General features: G+C 39.1%; 1 protein-coding gene across 1 annotated transcript; it reads right to left on the bottom strand.

The window, feature by feature from the left end:
• Positions 1 to 2,901: 2,901 nt before the first annotated feature.
• dkk3b (dickkopf WNT signaling pathway inhibitor 3b) lies at positions 2,902 to 20,080 on the bottom strand. Its single transcript, XM_033634334.2, has 7 exons — positions 19,770 to 20,080; positions 18,946 to 19,041; positions 18,569 to 18,649; positions 9,954 to 10,046; positions 7,241 to 7,385; positions 4,623 to 4,773; positions 2,902 to 4,384 (listed from the first exon to the last, which is right to left on the bottom strand). The coding sequence occupies exons 1-7, from the start codon at positions 19,962 to 19,964 to the stop codon at positions 4,360 to 4,362; spliced, it is 786 nt and encodes a 261-aa protein (XP_033490225.1). The 5' UTR covers positions 19,965 to 20,080; the 3' UTR covers positions 2,902 to 4,359.
• Positions 20,081 to 21,177: the final 1,097 nt, after the last annotated feature.

Genomic DNA, 21,177 nt, shown 5'->3' with positions numbered 1-21,177 from the left:
CCGGGGTGCCCTTGAGCAAGGCACCGAACCCCCCAACCGCTTGGGGCATCTGACCAAGGCAGCCCCCTCACTTTGACATCTCTCCACTTTGTGCATGTATAGGTCCTGTTTGTGCATGTGTGTGTCTTTCGGACCTGTGTGTTAATGACAAAAAGAGTGAAAAAATTGAATTTCCCCTCAGGGGGATTAATAAAGTATATAAAAAAAGTAAGATGGATGCTGCTGACTGGCATTATTCAGCCAGTTTACTGACCTTCTGAATCTAATCTCTACTTGTGCTACAGTTAAACTAGCCTATGTTTCAGCATTGTGTTTAGCCCACTGAGCTCCCTCCTAACTATTCATCAAAGGATGGTCATCTCCACCTCATTTGAGGTATCAGTTGCTTTATCATGGGCAATCATATCCAGATCAATCTGTTAGGGGCTCCCAGGGTAAAAATTTGAACAGAAGCCCACAGTGACCTCCTCATGTTTCTGTGAAATGTATATACAGAGACTCAGAAACAAAACCAGCACTCTGCTGAAATAATACAAACTGGTACCCGCTTAACCTATTGTCTTAAAACTATATTTTGACAAAGAAGCTCTCTAAAAGACAAAACCTGCTAATAACGCCAGACCCACCTTAGCTGGTAGGTGCAAATTCCCTTACAAATTTGCAATCAAATGAACAAAACCAACTGACATGCACTGAATCCAGGGCATTTGAGGCCCCTCAGGCTGCAGTGCACTTACCTGCTATAAAAGGTTGGTAATCCAGTCATAATGGAAAGGGCATTTGTATATCTACAATACAGTGTGTTTTCATGCAGGAGAAACCAACATAAAAACAATGGGTTTCCACACTTTTAATCAGAATCTTTTAACAGCTGAGTCACCAAAAGCTAAAGTCTGTGCTTTGTGTAACTTGTTGGATAAATTGTATAAGTTCAATTTGGATTTTGGATGAGTCCTGAAAATTCCACTCTTGATTGCGATGAAAACTCCAATTTTAAAGCTCTGACTGGCATCTTCACCACTGAAAAGTTGGGTGAGGCTCATGGGTACTATAGCATTGCCTAAACTAACAGAAAAGGCATATGCTAGCAACAAAGGCTAAACAGATTTAACTCTGTTTGCAGCAGGAAATATAGAATCGACTGCTTCTCCCACTTCATTCCACAGGTGTCTATGCTCGAGGAGGGTGCGTGCAGTCTCAACATATATGCAGGATATTTGTTTTTCTTACTAGAAATTCTGTTTAAGATATTTGCATAAGCAAAGGGTTTCAAATGCAAATAGAGACCTATCTTTTCAAAGTATGGGCTACATGCCTCTGAAAAGACACAAGATTAATAGGAAACTAAAACATTAAAAAAAAAAAAAAGAATGAGGTGGAAAATTTAAAAAATAAAATAAAAGCAGACTGTTATTTTGCATCAAGGCTTGGACAAAGGCCTTCAGTATTAAGTCTCTCTGTGGAGAAATGCAGAATCTGAATCCAAAATCTATAGTAAGTCAATATGCAAGTCAAAGACTATTTCTGGATCAAACTTAAGACTAAGGGGAGTAATGAAGTAAAGACAACAGCTGAAAAAAGTTCTAAATGATCATTTACAGTATGAACACAGACTCTCACACAGAATCACTCTGTGATTCTGAAGTGTTTTTTTATTGTAGCGGAGTGTGTGTCACCACACACCCCGCTACAATAAAAAAAAAAGTGGATCTGATCTGATGAGACATGCTGCTCTGAAACAGCTGACCTGCTGCCTGTGCATGATACTGTTGTGTAATCTCTTGAAATATGTTCACCTCAAAACAAATGAGTGATGCTTTGACCTGCAGGATATTCCAATGTCTTTACTGTGGCAGTTCTCACAGCATCCCCTGAGACATACACCAATTGAAAGCAAAAGAATACAGAAATTATCATGTCGTTATCATGTGGATAGTGGGGGAGGAGGGCAGGTGGACACTTAGCGCTCCATCTCTGCTGTAATTGATTCATTTAGGAAACTTTTATATTTTATCTAAATCACGGTATTTTAAAAATCTCATTATTCAGCAGTGGACACATTGGAAAGTGTAAGTTACGAGATTTATGTCAATATTTATTTTCACACTGGTATGATTAAAAACTCCTGGAGACATTAGTCCAAATAAATGACATATTTATCTAAATCCTGCCGAGCTCCGCTGGCGCAAGTTTCATTGACAAGGCCCTGTCTTCACCTTTATACTAGCTGAGGATACACACATGCATCCTTGGAATTTCTCTGAAAGAAGGACTCAGTCCTCGGCGAAATTCGTAGGGATCCTTGACATTGCAACAGACCTTCGGCAGCATCCTTGAAATTCGGCCGTTTGAGGATCCTTCCTTGACTTTGAGAAACATCCATAGTCTCTTTGTAGGAGATGGGCGGGTAATATAATATGCCTGCCGACTAAGCATAATGTAGATTTCTATCAGTTTGATTGAATGCATACAACAATATTATCATGTCATTTTTGTTTCTCTGGATTCCTCATCTGAAGTGTTATTGTCCCATCACAGTCATTGAGTGTATGTGTGGTAATGTTATAATGTCCTGGTCACACTGTATTTTGTATTAACATACGAGTGCCACAAGATGGCAATAGCTACATTTGATGAACTGTATACGAACTGTGAAGTCACTGGATTTTTCAAACGCTCCTGCAAATTTTTCACAGAAAATGCTTTGTTTGGTGATGAAGGGGCCTCCCTAGTGTAGTGGTAAGAGCACTCATCCTCCATGCGGAAGGCCTAGGGTTCAAATCCTGCTGGGGTCGATGTCAACAAAGGCATGCGATTGCAAGAAGTTCCTTCCACCCAATGAAAAGGATAAGATTAGGGGTTCAGGATAAGACAGTAACTCTGGAGACAAGTCTGTGATGAGGGCTCAGTTCAAGCTCTTTATAGACAGGAATTTTCAAATGTAAAAGCACATTCAGGTAATGAAAAAGATCTGTCCACTGAAATGCTACAGGGCTTTAAATCTTAAACTCATACAGGGCAGTATTACGTTTGTATTAACAGTATAATGTAACAAAATTTTTCCAGGGGCAAACTGCAAAATCCAACTAAAATATCCCCAAATATACTTTTTAAAGGAGCAATGTGTAAGACTTTGGGGGATTTAGTGGCACCTAGTGGTGAGGCTTGCAAATTGCCATAGGCTGAAACTTCTTCCAGTTAGAATTCCTTAAACATTCATCATTCAGGAGGTTTTTACCAGGAGCTGAATTATTCACAGAGGTCTCTTCCTCTCCAAAACAAACATTTAAATTTGTAAAAACACTGAATATAGTGTAACGTTACAAATCTGTGTTTCTTCTATGCTGTTTGGCACGATGCAGACAGGTCGCTAGCCCAGCACCTGCTAATGTGTGCCCACCTTTTTAAGATCCAGAAGTCCAGGAGGTCTTTACTGTAAGCCAAATTATCCACAAAGGACTCTTCCTCTTCAAAACAAAAAAACTAGGTGTTTTAAAACAGTAAAAACACTGATTAAAGCAGTTTGACATTAAAAATCAGTGTTTTTCTCTCGTTGTGGAGGGGCTGCTAACTATGGTGGCTGACGAGAAAACGCAAATGGCCCTATCTAAAGCCAGTGTTTGGTTTGTCCGATCTGGCCTACTGTAGAAACATGGCGGTGCAACATGGCGACTGAGGGTGAGGACCTGCTTCATATGTACATATAAATGGCTCATTCTAAGGTAACAAAAACACAACAATTCTTATTTTCAGGTGATTATACACTAAAGAAAACGCATTTATTATACTATATTCAATTTCTGCTATTATATCCCCCTAAATCCTACACACTGGATCTTAAAATCAGAGGGATTTAGAAATAGAGGTCTGTCTCCAATATAAGCCTGCTTCAAATAAAGGCCTGGTACCTTCAGCAGCTGAGGTGAAACACTTTTATGCCTATTGATTTTGAAAGAGCACGACCAATGGGGAAACTCCAACACTCAACCAGCCAGTAAGAAAACATCATCACTCACTCAGTCAGAGACAGACTTTAGAGTTTATAGGGCAGGCCCCACTTTGCTGCAGTCCACCAAAAAAATTGTTGTGTCCATACTGAATCAGTGGATACCACAACATCTTTTTTCTTGGTTCTCAGTAAAAACTAAAAACAAGTCTTTTATTTGGTTCCTTATAATACACATTGGCAGTAAAGCATAAATAATACAGTGCAAGTCCTGTCCTGAAGCAACATCCTATTCTTTTATAAAGTGTTGATCAGCAGGTGGGCTGCTCTTTGATGACTGCTCAGTGAGGATGTTAGTATAGCTCCCAGACAGCATTATGTATAACGTCCTCATGATCTCTCCATCTCCAGTACTATTCTCCACAAACAGATCCACGCCTGTGTGAGGAAAAAAAAGGAATTAAGAAAAACAAAACATTTGCAGTCATGCATTTGCTTACTTCTTCTCTATCCCCCCCCCCCCCCCCCCCCCCCCCCCAATGTAGATCTGGTGTTATCCCAAGTTGTGTGATGTATGGTACAAATTTGCAAAAATTATATTTGACTTAAATCTAACAAACTTTAACTATCACACAGTGGGGATTTTAGGAGTAACTGTATGTATGTTGTCACTCACCCATGAGGGTTGCACTGGAGGCCGTCAGCACAGGGGCAATGGTCGCGAGGTCCCTCTTGGTCCCAGGCCAGCATGTCCATCAGCAGGTTTGGGTGGCTCAGACAGGACTCCCCCTTCTCTGGTCTGGGATTACACACTGGAAACAACAGCTCTGGAGGAAGCACATTAGGGAAAAAATAATAAACCGTCTTTACTTGGTCTGTTCAGCCACAGTGGCCATTTTATCACTGCTAATGTTATTTTCTGTTACACACAAACCAAAAACATAAAGCCTGTATCAGATTCTCAGGCTCAATGTCACAGACTAGTCTCAGACAAGAGTATTTTTCCATGGATGTCTGCTTGAACATGTTTCATGTTTGTAGAATTTGGACAGATTCCATAAATCAGCGAGAAAGCAGCAAGTGAGGAATTTATTTATAAGAAACACCACAGATAATTACTTTAATCAAAAATTAGACAAGTTCTGTATGTATGTATGCTGTTTGGTCTGAGTGTGATAAATAGAAACTAGAATTATGACCACACAGTTGTATACCTCCACGAACCAGTCAAGTTGCACTTACAGTTAACATCCATGTCTGTGAAAACATGAATGCTTCATACATATCTTCCCCCTGACAGCACAGAAGATCTATACCATCAGCACAGTTTCAAGGTGGACACCCAAGATTAGTGTCACCAATTCAGTATCTGACCAAATATCTCCCCTTCTATTCCTGAGATATGATGCTGAGTAATGGACAAAATATTATGCAGAATATTATGATGTCACAGTAAAGATGACCTTTGACCTTTTGAATATAAAATGTCATCACTTCATCATTTTATCCTACCAGACATTTGTGTGAAATTTGACATAATTACAAAAAAACTCCTAAGTTATGGCCAAAACATGTTGTGTGGAGTCACAGTGTTCTTGACCTTTGACCACCAAATCCTGATCAGTTTATACTTGAGTCCAAGTGGATGTTTGTGCCAAATTTACAGAGATTCCCTTAAGGCCCTCTTGAGATTTCACGTTGACAAAAATGAGACAGACATAATTTTACAGTGACCTTGACCTGACACTAACAACTCAAAGTACACGTCAAATAAAATTTCTCCAAACATGTTTCTTGTTATTTTAGGTAGTTATTATCACGCTAATGTTACACTTATGTATGATAAGTTGGTTTTAATTCATTATTTGATTCAATAAACACAGTCTGACCATCTCAAGCTTTTAATTTGGTACTTCCGGTGACCAGCAGTGTGAATTTGCATATTAGCTAAATATTTAGTTTCACCCAGAACATTTAGATTTAACATTTAGATTTAGATTTAATATTTAGATTTAACATTTAGATTCAGATTTAGATTTAGATTTAGCATTTAGATTTAGATTTAGAGTTAGCATTTAGATTTAGATTAATATTTAGATTTAGCATTTAGATTTAACATTTAGGTGCCACATTTAATATTTAGATTTAACTATTTAATATATTTCTAAGTTAACAAATATTGCTGTAAATGTGGTAAAAGGTGACATTAAAAAATTCACAACACTTTTTTAAACATTGTTTGAAGCTAAATGCGGCAAAATGCTGATGTTATTTTCAGCGTGAGCCACTTTACAAACAGCACCCCATAGATAGAACCGTATAATTCTAAGGTAACAAGATTTGAGGAAATTCCTAAGGCCACAAAATATCACGTTCACAAGAATGAGACAAACATAAGGCCACAGTAACCTTGAACAGTTCATTCTTGAGTCAAAGTGGACATTTGTGCCAAATCTGAAGAAATTCCTTTAAGGTGAGATATTGCGGTCACAAACATGGGCGGAGCAGATGGACAACTCAAAAACAGAATGCCTCAAAAACAACAGTCAGAGAGTCTTGTTATTGTTTCCATGTCAGACTGTCAGTTCTTAATAACTGTGATGGTCAGTAATGTCTTCCTCACATTTTCCATTTGCATGGTCTTTAGTATCTTTGACCATATACTATATGTGGAGGGGGGCAATACATTGAGTGTTTGTTCCACTGAACAGTTCACTTTTGCTGACCTCCAGTGGTTAAACGTCTCACTGTGCATTGTATTGGTGTGGAAGCAGAAATCTCCGTGGCAGATACCTAAAAACTTGGACAAATAAAAGCCTCTTCATGGCTACATGTCTCTAGTGAGAAAATACTTTTGTTTTTTGTCATTTTAAGCCAGTCAATTTACCCACATCCATTTTAAAATAATAGCAGTTGCAACAAAATGTACCAGAAAATTTTCAAGTAACATAAAAAAAGGATATGAGACGCAATAAAAGATATAAGTGTGCTAATATATGCATACAATAGTGCATGCAATAGATAAAAATGAGAGAAAATTGAATTAAGAAAAAAAAGAAGTTTACCTGAAGGACATGCAGAGACATAATACATTCATTTGACCTCAGCTTAACGGACTTGACTTAAAATAAGGGTTATGGTTTGGGGTTAAAGCTAACCCCATACACTACAGCATGTATTTGCACTCTATGTATATATGTAGAATATGACATTAACTGTGACAGGTTTAGTAAGTCAATCTTGTTATATGTCATATCCAGGTCAGTTTCTGAGGGTGTCAATGCTGAAGCTCACCCCGTTGAAAGGCGCAGCAGAGGTCCGACCTGCAGTCACTCTGACCCTGACAGATGGTGCCCTCTGTTCCTTTGGTGGTGTTGACTGTACACTGGCCCCACACACACATCTCATCTGAGCAGCACTCCTCATCCTTTGTGCAGGGCTACATGGGGACACACATTCAGATATGCAAGTAAGTATGTAAAGCACACATGATCAGTTGCTACATACATGGTTAATGTATTGTTGTACCATCATCATCTTTCATGGACCCTTTTTAGTAATTCCACATAAAAGGCACTTGACAGTTGATTCATTAATGCTGCTTTACTGTTCAGCATTGACACGTTATCTAACATTGTTTTATTTATTTATTTTTTGCATTGTGTGATTAATGCATGTGTAGACTGGTAGCCTCCACACTTTATTTTTCATTATGAAGCAGTGGGTCAGATTGCGTGGAAGGTCATCTGCTGAGTTTCTTTGCAGGACAAAGCGAGATTGCTTTCTGGCACTGAGCAGACAGAGGGTGCTGTTCATACAGGTGAACCAAGATGAAAACTATTACCAAGAAACTATGATACTGTTTGTGAGAAGATGCAAATGATTTATGGGGAATGTGATACATAAAGTTGATGCTAGTGGTTCAGTACAATGAAAAGAAGGCACACGACAACAATGCCACTGGTGGCAACCAGTTCTCTCAGTCATGGTCTCATTTGATCATGGCTATTTTCCCATTCTACATTCACTTTGACAGTGATCAGCTGATATCTTATCACTCACATGTTCAACCTTAAAAGCCCCATTAACTATTTTTTTGGCCACTTAATTATCACCTTATTAAGTTGAAGTAATGAAGTAAATAGCTGCCTATGTAGACATTTGGATCCATGTTTTTAGTCACCTTTTGAATGTAAGTCCAATGTTTACTTGTTTTAGCTCTGCTTTGGCCTCCATTGATTGCTGGCTGAAACACTGCATAAAGCTTAGAGGGAAATGCAGAGTCAGGTGATAATTATCACTAATTAATTGTCACTATGAATGACACCTTTTCCATTTAACACAGACACTTGATCAATTGTTGACAGCGTTGCGTAAGTTACTTTCAAAATGCACTGAACTACATATTACTAGGTACTATCATTTGAAAGTAATAAGCTACTTTGAATTACTGTCTGTTTAGACTAATGTGTTACTGGTTGCACTACTTTAGCATTACTTTCATCAAAATAACCTCAGGAGTATGACTCGGCATTATAAAATGGAAGAGGGTCATGTTTCAAAGTAGGTTATCAAAGGACAGAGGCTCAAGTTTATTGCAGTTCATTACATCACCAGTAGTAGGCGATATTGTACAACCTAACAAAGGCTCTCCTCCAGAGCACAGATGTGACCCATTCATGAATTTACATGCAGTGGTTACCACTTTGTATTAAAATCACCTGCTTATATTAACAACAGTGTGATGATATAGAACACTTTAACCTTTTGGGCGGCTGTGGTTCAGGAGGTAGACTAATTGGAAGATCAGCAGTTTGATCCCTCTCCAATCCACGTGTTGGTTCAAGATCAAGATCAAGATTAACTTTGTTGTCCTACAAAATGGGAAATTTGTCTTGGGCTCTACACCCATGCTGCAGTCATAACAATACAACATACAACACAGTACATAAACAAATCAACATTATACACCAAATATAGCAATAACAGAAGAACACAAAAACATTGTCTATACATTTATAGACATAGTTATGAATGAATTCTTAAATCTGTTCAATCTGCAACAAGGCACTCTAAATCTCCTCCTACAGGGCAACAGCTCGTACTCTGTATGCAGAACATTAGAGGAGTCGTTGATGATCCTATTGGCTTGACGTAGAGTCATCTGTTCTTTCCTTTGACACCAATAAATTGGGTAAGAAACTGAACCCAGATTGCTCCCAATGGCTATTCAATGGGTGTGTGAGTGTGTGTTTATGTAAGCTGATTAACAGGTGGCACGTTTTATGGTAGCCTCGGCCACCAGTGTGTGAATGTGACATGTAGTGTTAAAGCGATTTGAGTGGTTAGAAGACCAGAAAGGGGCTATACGAGTGCAGGTAAATAAAGAACAGGCCTGGACATAGGGATGGGCAGGCAGACGAAGGCATCAATATATTTCATCATATGACACACAATACAAAAAATGCTAAGTTAATCACAACAAGTGGATTGGCATGCCAGTCAATCACACTATGGCGAGCACAAATGAAATAGCCCAGTTAACTACAACAGCAACACAGAGAGTTGTGTATAAGACAAGGATGGTGTGTTGGCACTGCTCCACTGTTGTAGGTACGCTGTAGGTATGTGACTGGAAACACACTGAACATGCTAATTTGACAAACATCTGGCATTACCCAGATGTGCTTTATAATTTAGCCCTAAGGACATGATAAGACACACACACACACACACACACACACACGTGGCGCACTGGTGGAAGTGGCATGGTGAAGGAAAAAATAAAAAAGAGCAAACACTTAATTTGGTAACGCATTACTTAACATAGTAAATGTAATTTTACCAGAAATCGTATTAGTAAGACATTACAAGACTTACTGTTAAAGGTACTTACTGTCACATGTGCGTAACATGTTCTTTCCCAGTCGTGATTGCTGAAATCAAAAACTGAACCTCACAGCTTTAATTAAACAAACCACAGAAACAGGACTGACTGAATCCCCACCATATCTGTTGGGATGCAGGGGAGGCACTTGGAGTTCTCAATCTCATACAGGCAGTATTTCAGGTCACCACAGTCCTCATCCACCATGCATTCCTTGGTTGAGAGATAAAAAGAAATAGTCAACAACAGAGCACTGATTCAAAATGCAACAAAGTGGGTCAAACCAGACTGTAGACCAGGATTTACTCATTTAAATGTTGTCATTGCAAATTATCAGCTGCCTGTTTTTTTGCTGTTTTATAAACATAAAAGTTGAAGTTTTTCTTCTGAAGGATGTTCTATTTATTATAATTTAAGACAAAGTAGTTGCATTTATGCCAAACATCTAATGGCTGTAATATGCTACACTACCAAATATCATTTTCCTTTAATCACAGTAACAGCTGTCCACTGTATCCACATTCAATGAGTTCCTAAGGGGTTGATGCAAAGGCTAAGGTTTCATTTAAACATTGGTTAGGACAAATTTGGGGTCTGGTGTTCCTCCCCCACCAAACTTTTAGTGTCAAACATGTCATTTCCTGTCTTTGGTGAAGTTTTATGCACTAATTTATGGTGGCAATGTGTTTATTTACGTGAAGAAAAACAAAATTCAGGCAATAGATGATGATTAAAAACTATAAACATAGGCTATAATGGAACATATTGCAGTAAGGCTCTCAGGTATTCTTTAATGCTTTCACATATTTATCTTCATCAGCTTCTCTCTTTTAATGTTATCTCTGCTGTGTCAACACACATTTAGGCGTAGCTTACTTTTCAAACTTATTTCTGTCATTTGTTTAGGGAAGTTACCTCTTTCTTGCAGGATCAATTGCCCCTCGGGACAAATAAAGGTCTTGAATTGAACTGAATTGAATTAAATGTGCATGTGACACCTATTTACATCAATGGCTGATTAATTCATAAACCCCTGGACTTTAATTGCTCATATGTGTTTTAGTAAGATTTCTGCTAATGTTCAATCAAGCAATATCCCACATATATGGGTTCTCTGCAAAGTTGAAAATAAAGTTGTACAGTTTTTTTATTTTTTTTTTAAATAGCTGTAAAATTATGAAAATAAACTCTTACTTAAATGAGAATAAAGTTAAAATGTTTCAAGAAAAAATCTACCTGTTCTATAGTTGGCTGTGCAGACTATGTTGTGTTTCTGCTAGCCACAGTCCACCTCCTTTTACAACACATTCTCACTCCAACCTTGTCTTGTAAGGTACCCTGGGTGCGTTGGTTGTTAACGTTCTGGGACGCCGTGCCAACTTCAGCCTGTTACATGTATTGTCTGCTTTCAAAATACACTTTTACACATGAAATGTACCATTTACCTACAGTCTCTTTCAAAATAAACTCGCTACGTCTGTACAACACCACAAGTTAATGTTTTTTTCATCCAACAACACACGTGGTGGTATTTAAGAAAGAAAGCAGGTTTTGGCTTAGTATTCTAACAGGAAGCCAACACCCATCTCCCAGGTGAAAGTCTGTGGTTGTTTGACCCATCCACCACCCTTCCACCCAACCTACTTTAACTTTTCACCCCGCTAACTTTGGTTGTTGTCCCGCCGTGTTTCCCCCTATCATGCCGACGTGAAAGGATGGCTTTTTTGTTGCTGTCTGACGCCAGAAGTAACTGCCCAAGCGCGGATTTTTTTGATGACTTCTGAGGGAGACAGGGTTGCCATGTAAACTGTCTGATGAGCATTAGTGACATCTGAATTGTACAGAAGGTCTAAATGTCAGGCTGTCACAACCCTCTCTCCTTTATGCTAGATTTCTTTCTAGTTTGTTTATAAAACGTTTCCTGGTCGAACATAAATGGCGAGACTGGTCTTGTGATTGCATTCTATTGGGGCTATAAAGCGTAAAGGAAAGAGTAACTTCACCTCCTCTATGATGTGACCTCTCTCCGTGTGACTCCCACCATGACTGTGTCAAACACTGCTTGAGACTAAACCCAAATATTTAGATCTCTGAAACATTTCCTGTTGTCAAAGTCCACCAGAGCCGAGCTGGAAACATGTGGTGTTAAATTAAGTTTGTTTGATCTGCAGGAACATTAAGTACAGCATGGAACACAATGGGTAACAACATGCAGAAAACACTGCATATAGCTTTGTTGAAGATTCTAATAGTTGTAGGGTGGATTTTTCCAGAAGCATAAAGCTGACTAGTTTAGTTGGGCTTTTCTTGTCAAATTTTGGAATGCTAATGAGATATCTGAGATTTAGTTCAACTCTTTTTCAGTGGTCAGAGGAAACAGCGTCTGCCAAAAAAAAGCACTGGCCCGCTGTGAACTCACCCCCTTTTTCAGTCTTTATCTTTGTGTGTGCTGTCTCTGGAAAATCAGCATAGAACCACAGCCAAGTCCCTGAAAGCACGCATTATTAAGACTGACTGGACTGTGTTAAAGTCAGAGACAGGATCAAGACCCTGACAGCACAATCTGTTTGTCTCATCTCTCATCATTACTCATCTTTACAAGTTATACATCCTTACTTCATAACTGTATCTCTGATGTTAAAATCAGAACACATTGTCCTCTACTTGAGACATTCAGTTTCATAAAGATGTCATTTCACAAAGCATTAAAAAGGAAGACTTTTATTCTTTCATCTGTACTGTATGCACATATTTGCAGAAATATACAAGATCTTTCCATAGCATTAAGAGAACAGAGAAACACTGGAAGCTACATATATGGACCACACTATGATACCCTGCAATTAGCTTAATAAATGCCAGATGACTACTGCTTTTATCGCTCTCTTAGGCCCAGTAGCATGTATACCTTTCTATAAAAATATTTTCCACCAATTACTTTGCAGAGAGCAGTAACATAGTCAACTCACTGAGCAAAAGACCTAATTTAAGCATCTAAGCCTGTGTGATTTCCAGAGAAATTAGCTAAGCCAAGCCTTCAATTAGCTGTTAAATTAAACCGACTTTGACACATTCTAGTTTTAATCTCTGTAGTTTAAGCTGTAACTCATGATGTATTCACCCCCTTGTCACCCCCATAATTCAAATGATTTTTTATTTTAACTGTTTTGTAATGGGCCTAAATAAAATAGTCAAAGCTAGTGAAGTGAAAATTAAAAAAACTTGTTTCAGAAAATTCAGAAAAAATAAAATACTGAAAAGTGGTGTGTGCATGTGCTATGAAGCTGCCATGAAGCCTCTAAATAAGATCTGGTGCTACTAATTGCTTTTGGAAGTCACATAATTAGTTACTTTAAGTCCACCTGTGTGCAATCTAAGTGTCACATGATCTCAATATGTATATACACGCCTGTTCTGAAAGGCCCCAGTGTCTGCAGCAACACTAAGCAAGGTTCACCACCAAGCAAGTGGCACCATGAAGACCAGGGAGCTCTCCGAACAAGTCAGGGACAAAGTTCTGGAGAAATATGATCAGAGTTGGGTTTTATAAATATATCTGAAACTTTGAACATCCCACTGAGTACCATTAAATCCATTGATACAAAGTGGAAAAAATATGGCACCACAATAAAAGTGCAAAGAGAGGGCCGCCAACCAATACTCACGGACCAGGGCAAGAAGGACATTAATTAGAGAGACAACAAAGAGATAATCCTAAAGGAGCTGGAAAGCTCCACAGCAGAGATGGGAGTATCTGTCCATAGGACCACTTAAAGCTGTACATTCCACAGAGCTGGACTTTATGAGAGAGTGGCCAAAGTTTAATTTTAGTCTCGTATGACCAGTCCATATGTTTAGGGAGTCTCCCATATGCATTTGGCTGAACTCAAAACATGTTCTTATTTCTTTGTTTGAGCATTGGGCTTTTTTTCTGGCCACTCTTCCATAAGTCCCAGCTCTTTGGAGTGAACGGCTTAATGTGGTCCCTCCTATGGACACTCCTTCAGAGTTACCTTCAGTCTAATTGTTGTCTCTCTCATCTCTCTTTTCTGGTCTGTGAGTTGTGGTGGGCAGCCCTCTCTTGGCATGTTTGTTATGGTGCCACATTTTTTTCTGATATTATAATAATGGATTCAATGGTGCTCAGAGGGATGTTCAAAGTTTTAAACAATTCTTTATAACCCAACCCTGATCTGCATTTCTCCAGAACTTTGTTCCTGACCTGAGCTCCTTGGTCTTCATAGTGCCACTCAGTTGGTGGTAAACCTTGCTTTGTGTTGTTGCAGACTCTTTTGAAGGTTATTGGTAGCACCATGGTCATTCTACTCAGTTCACTATGTGCGCCGCCATGTTGCTGTGACATCAGGTTTGTTTATGTCAGCAAACTCAAGCTAGATGGATCTTGCCAGAGTTTCTGACTAGAAATTATAACTTGAATGACTGTTCCAATGCTCTTTCATGTGACCAAGGTTTTTTTCGTGCACAATCGATTGTAGCACTATTCCTAACACAAAGCTAAAGGGGGAAATCGACACATAATATGTTTGTTATGGAGCAAAAAAATGAAATACATTTATTTCTACAGACTGTGCCATTCCGCTCTGTTTTGCTCTCTTTGCTAAATGTTTGTTGCCTTTGTTGGCAGGGCAGCGGCATGGGAAGATTATGATATAATTGGCTCCTGGGCACAGACAATTAAGAGGCCCTACTACCTCTTCTACATAGGAGCAAGACACAGACTTTGTGCAAGTTGTCTCTCTTCTTTTTCTTTGTTTTGCATCTCTTTGCACAGGTTGTTATGCATTTTTGTGATGTTGTGACTCTTTGTGGCAATTTTGTGTGTTCTTGTGGTTGTTTTGTGTCTCTTTGAGGTCATTCTGTGTCTCTCTGTGGTTCCTAGCCCCTGACACTTTAGGCCCCATGGCCTGTGCCTGGTAGGCCCATTCAGTAATCCATCCATGGGCAGCGGCAGACTGTCATATTCAGTATCATTTGTTATTTAGGCCTTACTCTAAATGTATTTATAAATTACAATGTACAAGCTTTACGTTAGTAAATAAAAAAAAAAGGAATACCAGTATTTTCTCTACTTGTTTTACAGAGCTAAAAATCTGAAGAGAACATCATTAACAGGGTTATCTCAGCGTGGGTTTGGAGACTTAACTTTTCTTAAAGCCCACATAACAATCTGAATTTTATTTTTTCAACACTGTCATGTCCTACATGTCCTTGGAAAAAAAAACTGCTTGGCTTCACAACATATTCTCACTTCCAATTTGTGAACACAGCAGCTTGATCAGTGGCCCTAAGCTTCAAACTATGACATTCTAGGTCCCCCTATAGTGTCAGTTTTGGATACTCAGTGACAGTGTATCGATTTCCGCTCATTATATGCATAAAATAATCTTCTGTGTTGATAGGAAATTTAGTTTTCATCATCAAAACAACTTTAAGGCCTACGTAACTTAAATAAGGAATAATGCTTATGTACAGGCCTGTGCAACTTAAGTGAGGGATAATGCCTATAGCAGCCTATGTAACTTAAGTAAGGGATAATGCCTACGTACTGTAGCAGCCTACTTGACTTAAGTTAGGAATAATGCCTTCGTAGCAGCCTAACTTAAGTTAGGGCTAATGCCTGTGTAGCAGTCTACATATAATTTAAGTGAGAGATAATGCCTACATAGCGGCCTATGTAACTTAAGTAATAAACAATGCCTTTGTAGCAGCCTAAGCAACTCAAGTAAGGGACAATGCCTACGTACCCGCCTATGAATTTCTAGTCCGTTTAGCTCATAGAACCCTTTGGCCCAGCTATTGGCCAAAAAGCTAAATTTATGCTAGCAAGATTCAAAAGTAAAAACACTGGGTATGGTTGACAAACACTGAATATAATTTGACCAGCCATGTCACTATCTCAAAAATAGCTCATGAATGTGACAGTTGTCTGATAATCACAGTCTGTGTATTGTCTCTTATGTTGTGTTTTTTTCTGTATTGTTCCTATGTGTTGTTTTGTTTGTTTTGAACAGACTGTGAAGTCAAATATCCCTCTGGGACAATAAAGTCTAATCTAATCTAAGAAATTAATCTTGTCAGCATGAGATACAGCAGCTTTCTAATTACAAGATGTTGGGACATAATTACCAGATGAGTATTATTACACTAAGGATGCATTTTTAACTGGAATCGCTTTAAACAAAAGCTAAACATAATTGCCACAGATGTCAAAAACATGTTCACTGGGTATTTTCTATAAATTGCTGAGTCAACCAACTTTACTGTGGCTTCCTTGAATGAAGTTTAAGTGTGTCTCCTTGTAGAGGGGGGGATTTCTATACAGTTAGTCATTTAAGAAGAGCAGAACTTATCCTGCCTGCCTGACTTGCAGGCTTACTTGCTTCCCCCTGCATTTTTTCCAGCGGCAAGCTCTATTAACATAACCACTTTCTGTACAGCTGCCAGGAAAGCAAAAGATCAAAACCCCCGTTGTAAAGTAAAATAGCCAAACAGGCGGCAAGCAGCAATAATGACCTCAGTCCAAGCTGGCCTGCTGTTGGCTGAAACTGTGAAAAGTATATGTTAGGTCTGTTTCCTGGATGATCTCATTCTTTATAAAACCAGTTGAGACAATACCGCCACAGTTTCAGAGAGCGCTCCACCTTTCGGTCTCTTCTTACAGACATTGTGAATATTTACAAAATGAGAAGAGAAAATTGTAATGCAGAAACAAGATGTTTAAAGTAAGTACTTGGAGATGAGAATTAAATATGACAAATGACTGGTGATAAAACATAATGACTCATGCTTTCATCCCTGTTTCCAAAGGGCTGCCTTTAAGTTTGTATCATCACTACTAAAACAAAAACATTTGGTCTGAAACTGGGGCAGTTAGATTACGTGTTTCTGCCTGAAAACCAAACACACACATTCGGAATCCTGAGTCAGCAGGCTATCAGCTGGACAAGCATAACAAACATGTTGCATTGCTATATGTTCAAAAAAACCCACTCTTATGTTAACTACTGTCCGTCTCCATCAGCTATTTTGTGTAGTTTTAATTCAGCCCTGTTGCCAGAAGAAAATGTTGGCATCATATGATTCTGTAAACCACAAATACATTAAATTTTCATGTTTCATAGGAAATGTAATGTATAAAAATATCAATATTTCTATAGTGTCGTAGTATATGAGCTGACTTTGTCATTGGGAGGTGGAGGGGATGATGGATGGTGTGACACCTAGGCCTGCCAAACTGCAGACCACTGTTCAAGCCCCACAAACAACAAAACTGGTCATTTTATTAGCAACCCATCACTATGTTTCCAGCATCTTTTTCCAGCAGCTTTTTAGCCTCAAAACATTGGTATTTTTTTTAGCAGCTCTTCATAGTTCAGCGGTGATTGTGCTATGAAATTGGGTTGTTTTTCCAGTGAGAATTGCTGCTTTTCCAGCAGCGAATGTGGCCCCCAGATTGGGGATGGTGAATGGTGTGACATCTAAGTGAGAGAAGGCTGCCAAGTTGCAGACCATTGTTGGAGACCAATAAACAACAAAACCTGTTTTTTTTTCTTTTCTTTTTTTTGGTGACTAATTCCTGTGTTACCAGCAAAGTTTCAGCCCCCAAATGTGGGTGTTTTCCAATCCCATTGCTGGATTTTTTTTTCCCGCAGGGATAGTGCAACAAATAGTGGCTGTTTTTTTTACCAAGACATCTCTGTTTTTTATAATGGGATAGTGGCATAAAAAGCAGTTGTTTTTTACTAAGACATTGCTGCTTTTCCAGCGGGGATTGTGCCCCCAAAACTGGGTGTGGTTGATGGCGTGACACTTAGGTGAGACGGCTGCCAAGCTGCAGACCACAGTTTGAGACCAATAAACAATAAAAACACTTGTTTTGTTCATAGTCATTGCTGTGTTTCCAATGGCTTTTCAGCGCCCACATGTGTGTACTTTGTAGCGACCCGTCAATGTTTTTCCAGCAGGCCTAGAAACACGAAAACCGTTTTGGTTTTTATTGAGACATCGCTGATGTCTCAGTAAAATCTTTTCCAGTGGGGACTGTGACCCCAAAACCAGGTACGGTGGAGAGCATAACACTTAGGTGAGACAGCTGATAACTGCAGACCATTGTTTGAAGCCAATAAACAACAGTGGTTGTTTTGTTGCAAGTCATTGCTGTGTTTGCAGCAGATTTTTAGTGCCCAAACGTGGGTATTTTCTTGCGAGCCATCACTGTTGTTCCAGCAGGCATAGTGGCACAAAAACTGGTTTATTCTTTACTGAGACATCGCTGCGTTTTCTGCCAGGATAGTGGCACCAAAAGCAGTTTGTTCTTTACTGAGACATCGCTGTCATAGTATTTCATCTTTTGATCTTTTAATCTTATCATAACCAAGTAGTTTTTGCACCTAAGCCTAACCACGTTTAGCGCAGTGTTGTTAAAGTTTCAGTGTATTGGCTATTTAATAATGTGCAAATGTAACCTATCCATGGTTTGCAGTAACATACAAGGCCAATATGTTTTCTGGTGACTGGGTTGCCAAATACACTGCTGTATGCTCAAAAAAGAACTATATCATAAGAACTATATCTCATTCGGCTATTTTGTATTGTACTAATAATGTGAGCATCAGGATAAAGTGAAACTAAATTACCAGGAAAGTCAGTCCAGAATGCATTAGGCTCATATTTTTTTTTCCACATACACCAGACAGGGAAGGCAAAAGACTTACGTGATCCATACTGTTCCAGTTGCCAGAAATCTCCATACGGATGTGTGAAGTATGAAGGTTTCCTGTTTTATTTATGGTCTCCTATAAATGGCAAAGGGAGACATGTATCAGACCTCAAACAGGATAGCAATTACTGTGGTATTTTTGTGGTTTATTCAAGTCAAAGGAAAGGGGGGGGGGGGGGGGGGGGGGGGAATAAACTTACAATAACTGTAATAACTATCACAGTCTTTGTGTTCATTGTTAACAACTCCACGGCCCATTCCTGAACCCACATGAAAATGAGGGGCATAACTAAAAGCTTTGTTTTCTTCATTCATGAAAACATGTCTGACAGTTGCATATTTTACCATGTCCTCAGTTAAGTTAACCCCTACCTTGTCTCCATCCTTTATCATCTCCTTAGACTCATTGTGGTAGTTCAAACGCAGATCCAGTGACTTTAAAGATGATTTAGCACTCTCAGTAGTTATCTGTTGGGTTGAATGTTAGGATATATGGGAGATCCATTCATAAATCCTTTATAAAAGAAAACACATGGCATTTCTATCATGTCCATACATCACATTTCCATATGGAGAGGGAGTGAATGACTCCTCAAGGTGGCTATAACTGTGAAGAGTTTGTTGATATATAGCATGTACTGATTGATATTAATCTCTTTTTCTCCCCAAAAGAAACCTCCCAGTAGTTCACAAATAATCAAAACCAGACACACTGGCTACTGAAACATCAGCTGATTTATCAGACCTGCTGAAATTCAGTTCAGGGGAAAATAACAGATCTTACTGTTGCCTTCCAGGAGTCTCGGCTGGTAACAAAAAGAAATTGGCTGTGTACAGTTCAGGGGTTATTCTGTATTAGCTTTGCTTTTATTGAGCTGATTGGAGAGTATCCATTTTTAGCAACTACTAATATGATGAGGACTATTAATAGCATTCAGACATGATGTGTGTCAGACAGAAAGCAGACACGGAAACTATGTTGTGTTGCAACACCTCAGTCTGACAGTCGAAATTAAGCAGACTACCACAACAGTTAAACGTGACTGACACCGATTATTTCCACTGCTTTCGTAAATTTCATGTAGTCCTGTGATAAATGACTAGATACATGGTTATTTGAGCTGTACGTCACTTTCCCCTCCAAAAAAGGCTGTACAACTCTGTCCTTGTATGAATGAATAAAATATGACGCAGACCTGGTCCACAGCCTCCTCCAGTATGTGCTGGGTGTCCTCCATCAGCTCCTCCACCTCTCGGAACATGTCGTTCAGACTGACCGGGCCCCGCTCCAGGGCGTCCCGCAGGATCAGTGCCCCGCTCCGCGCCGCGCCGTCGGTCGCCCACAACAAGCACAAACTCAGAGATACCAACAGCAGCATGATACCGGACATCTTTTCCTCCTTCTCTCTCTGTCTGCCTGTCTGCCGAGCAGCGGAGCAGTGTGACGCACTGAGGGCGCACAGCCGCACACAGCTGGATCCGTTTTATTTGGAAAGTCTGAGGAGTGGTATAGTGGTCTGGATATAAAGTGGAACGGATCGGGTTTAATGGCGTGGAAAAGGTTCAAACTGCATTTCGTGAAGTATATGTCAAAATCAAACAGCTTCTAATGGGGAGGTTTTTAGACTTGTGCACTGGTTGAAACAATGTTAGAAAAAGATCAAAAGCTGCTGGACAGGGATTACCAGATGTGATTTGTAAAGAGAAGTTCACACACATTCACAAGTTAGTCATCATACACGCCAGTGCAGTTTACAGGAAGAGGCAAACAGCGAGGTAACGATTTAATTGGTTTCATAGCTTTTGCACAGTTTTGCACATACATAACAATACAATTTATAGTTATGTTAAATGTTTAGTTATACAATATGTTTGTGATATTGAAGAACCAATATCACAAAGTGATAGCAGAAATGTCCTCATTTTATTTCATGGCAGGCACTTATATAGTTAACTTAGGTACGGCAGCAGAGCCATGCCTCAACCACACCTACACCTACTTAGGCTACACCTACTCTTCAGGTAGGGGAGAGGGTCACAGTAGCATCACGTAGTTATGACGGACCCCACTGTCAGAACTAGCTACCTCATATTGTATCATCTCCTTACAGTGGACAGTAACAACATATAGCCTATAACCCATCTTTATATGTCTTTGGTCTGTATATGACAAGAAATAATTAATGAATGGGTTATACAAATTTATATGTATAATTTATATTTATGTGTGTGTGTGTGTGTGTGTGTGTGTATATACATACATACAGTACAGGCCAAAAGTTTGGACACACCTTCTCATTCAATGCGTTTTCTTTATTTTCATGACTATTTACATTGTAGATTCTCACTGAAGGCATCAAAACTATGAATGAACACATGTGGAGTTATGTACTTAACAAAAAAAGGTGAAATAACTGAAAACATGTTTTATATTCTAGTTTCTTCAAAATAGCCACCCTTTGCTCTGATTACTGCTTTGCACACTCTTGGCATTCTCTCCATGAGCTTCAAGAGGTAGTCACCTGAAATGGTTTCCACTTCACAGGTGTGCCTTATCAGGGTTAATTAGTGGAATTTCTTGCTTTATCAATGGGGTTGGGACCA

Source organism: Epinephelus lanceolatus, chromosome 5, assembly GCF_041903045.1.
Source record: "Epinephelus lanceolatus isolate andai-2023 chromosome 5, ASM4190304v1, whole genome shotgun sequence".
Lineage (NCBI taxonomy): Eukaryota > Metazoa > Chordata > Actinopteri > Perciformes > Serranidae > Epinephelus > Epinephelus lanceolatus.
Note: the sequence above shows the minus strand (reverse complement) of the source record. Positions and strands in the feature narration are given on the sequence as shown.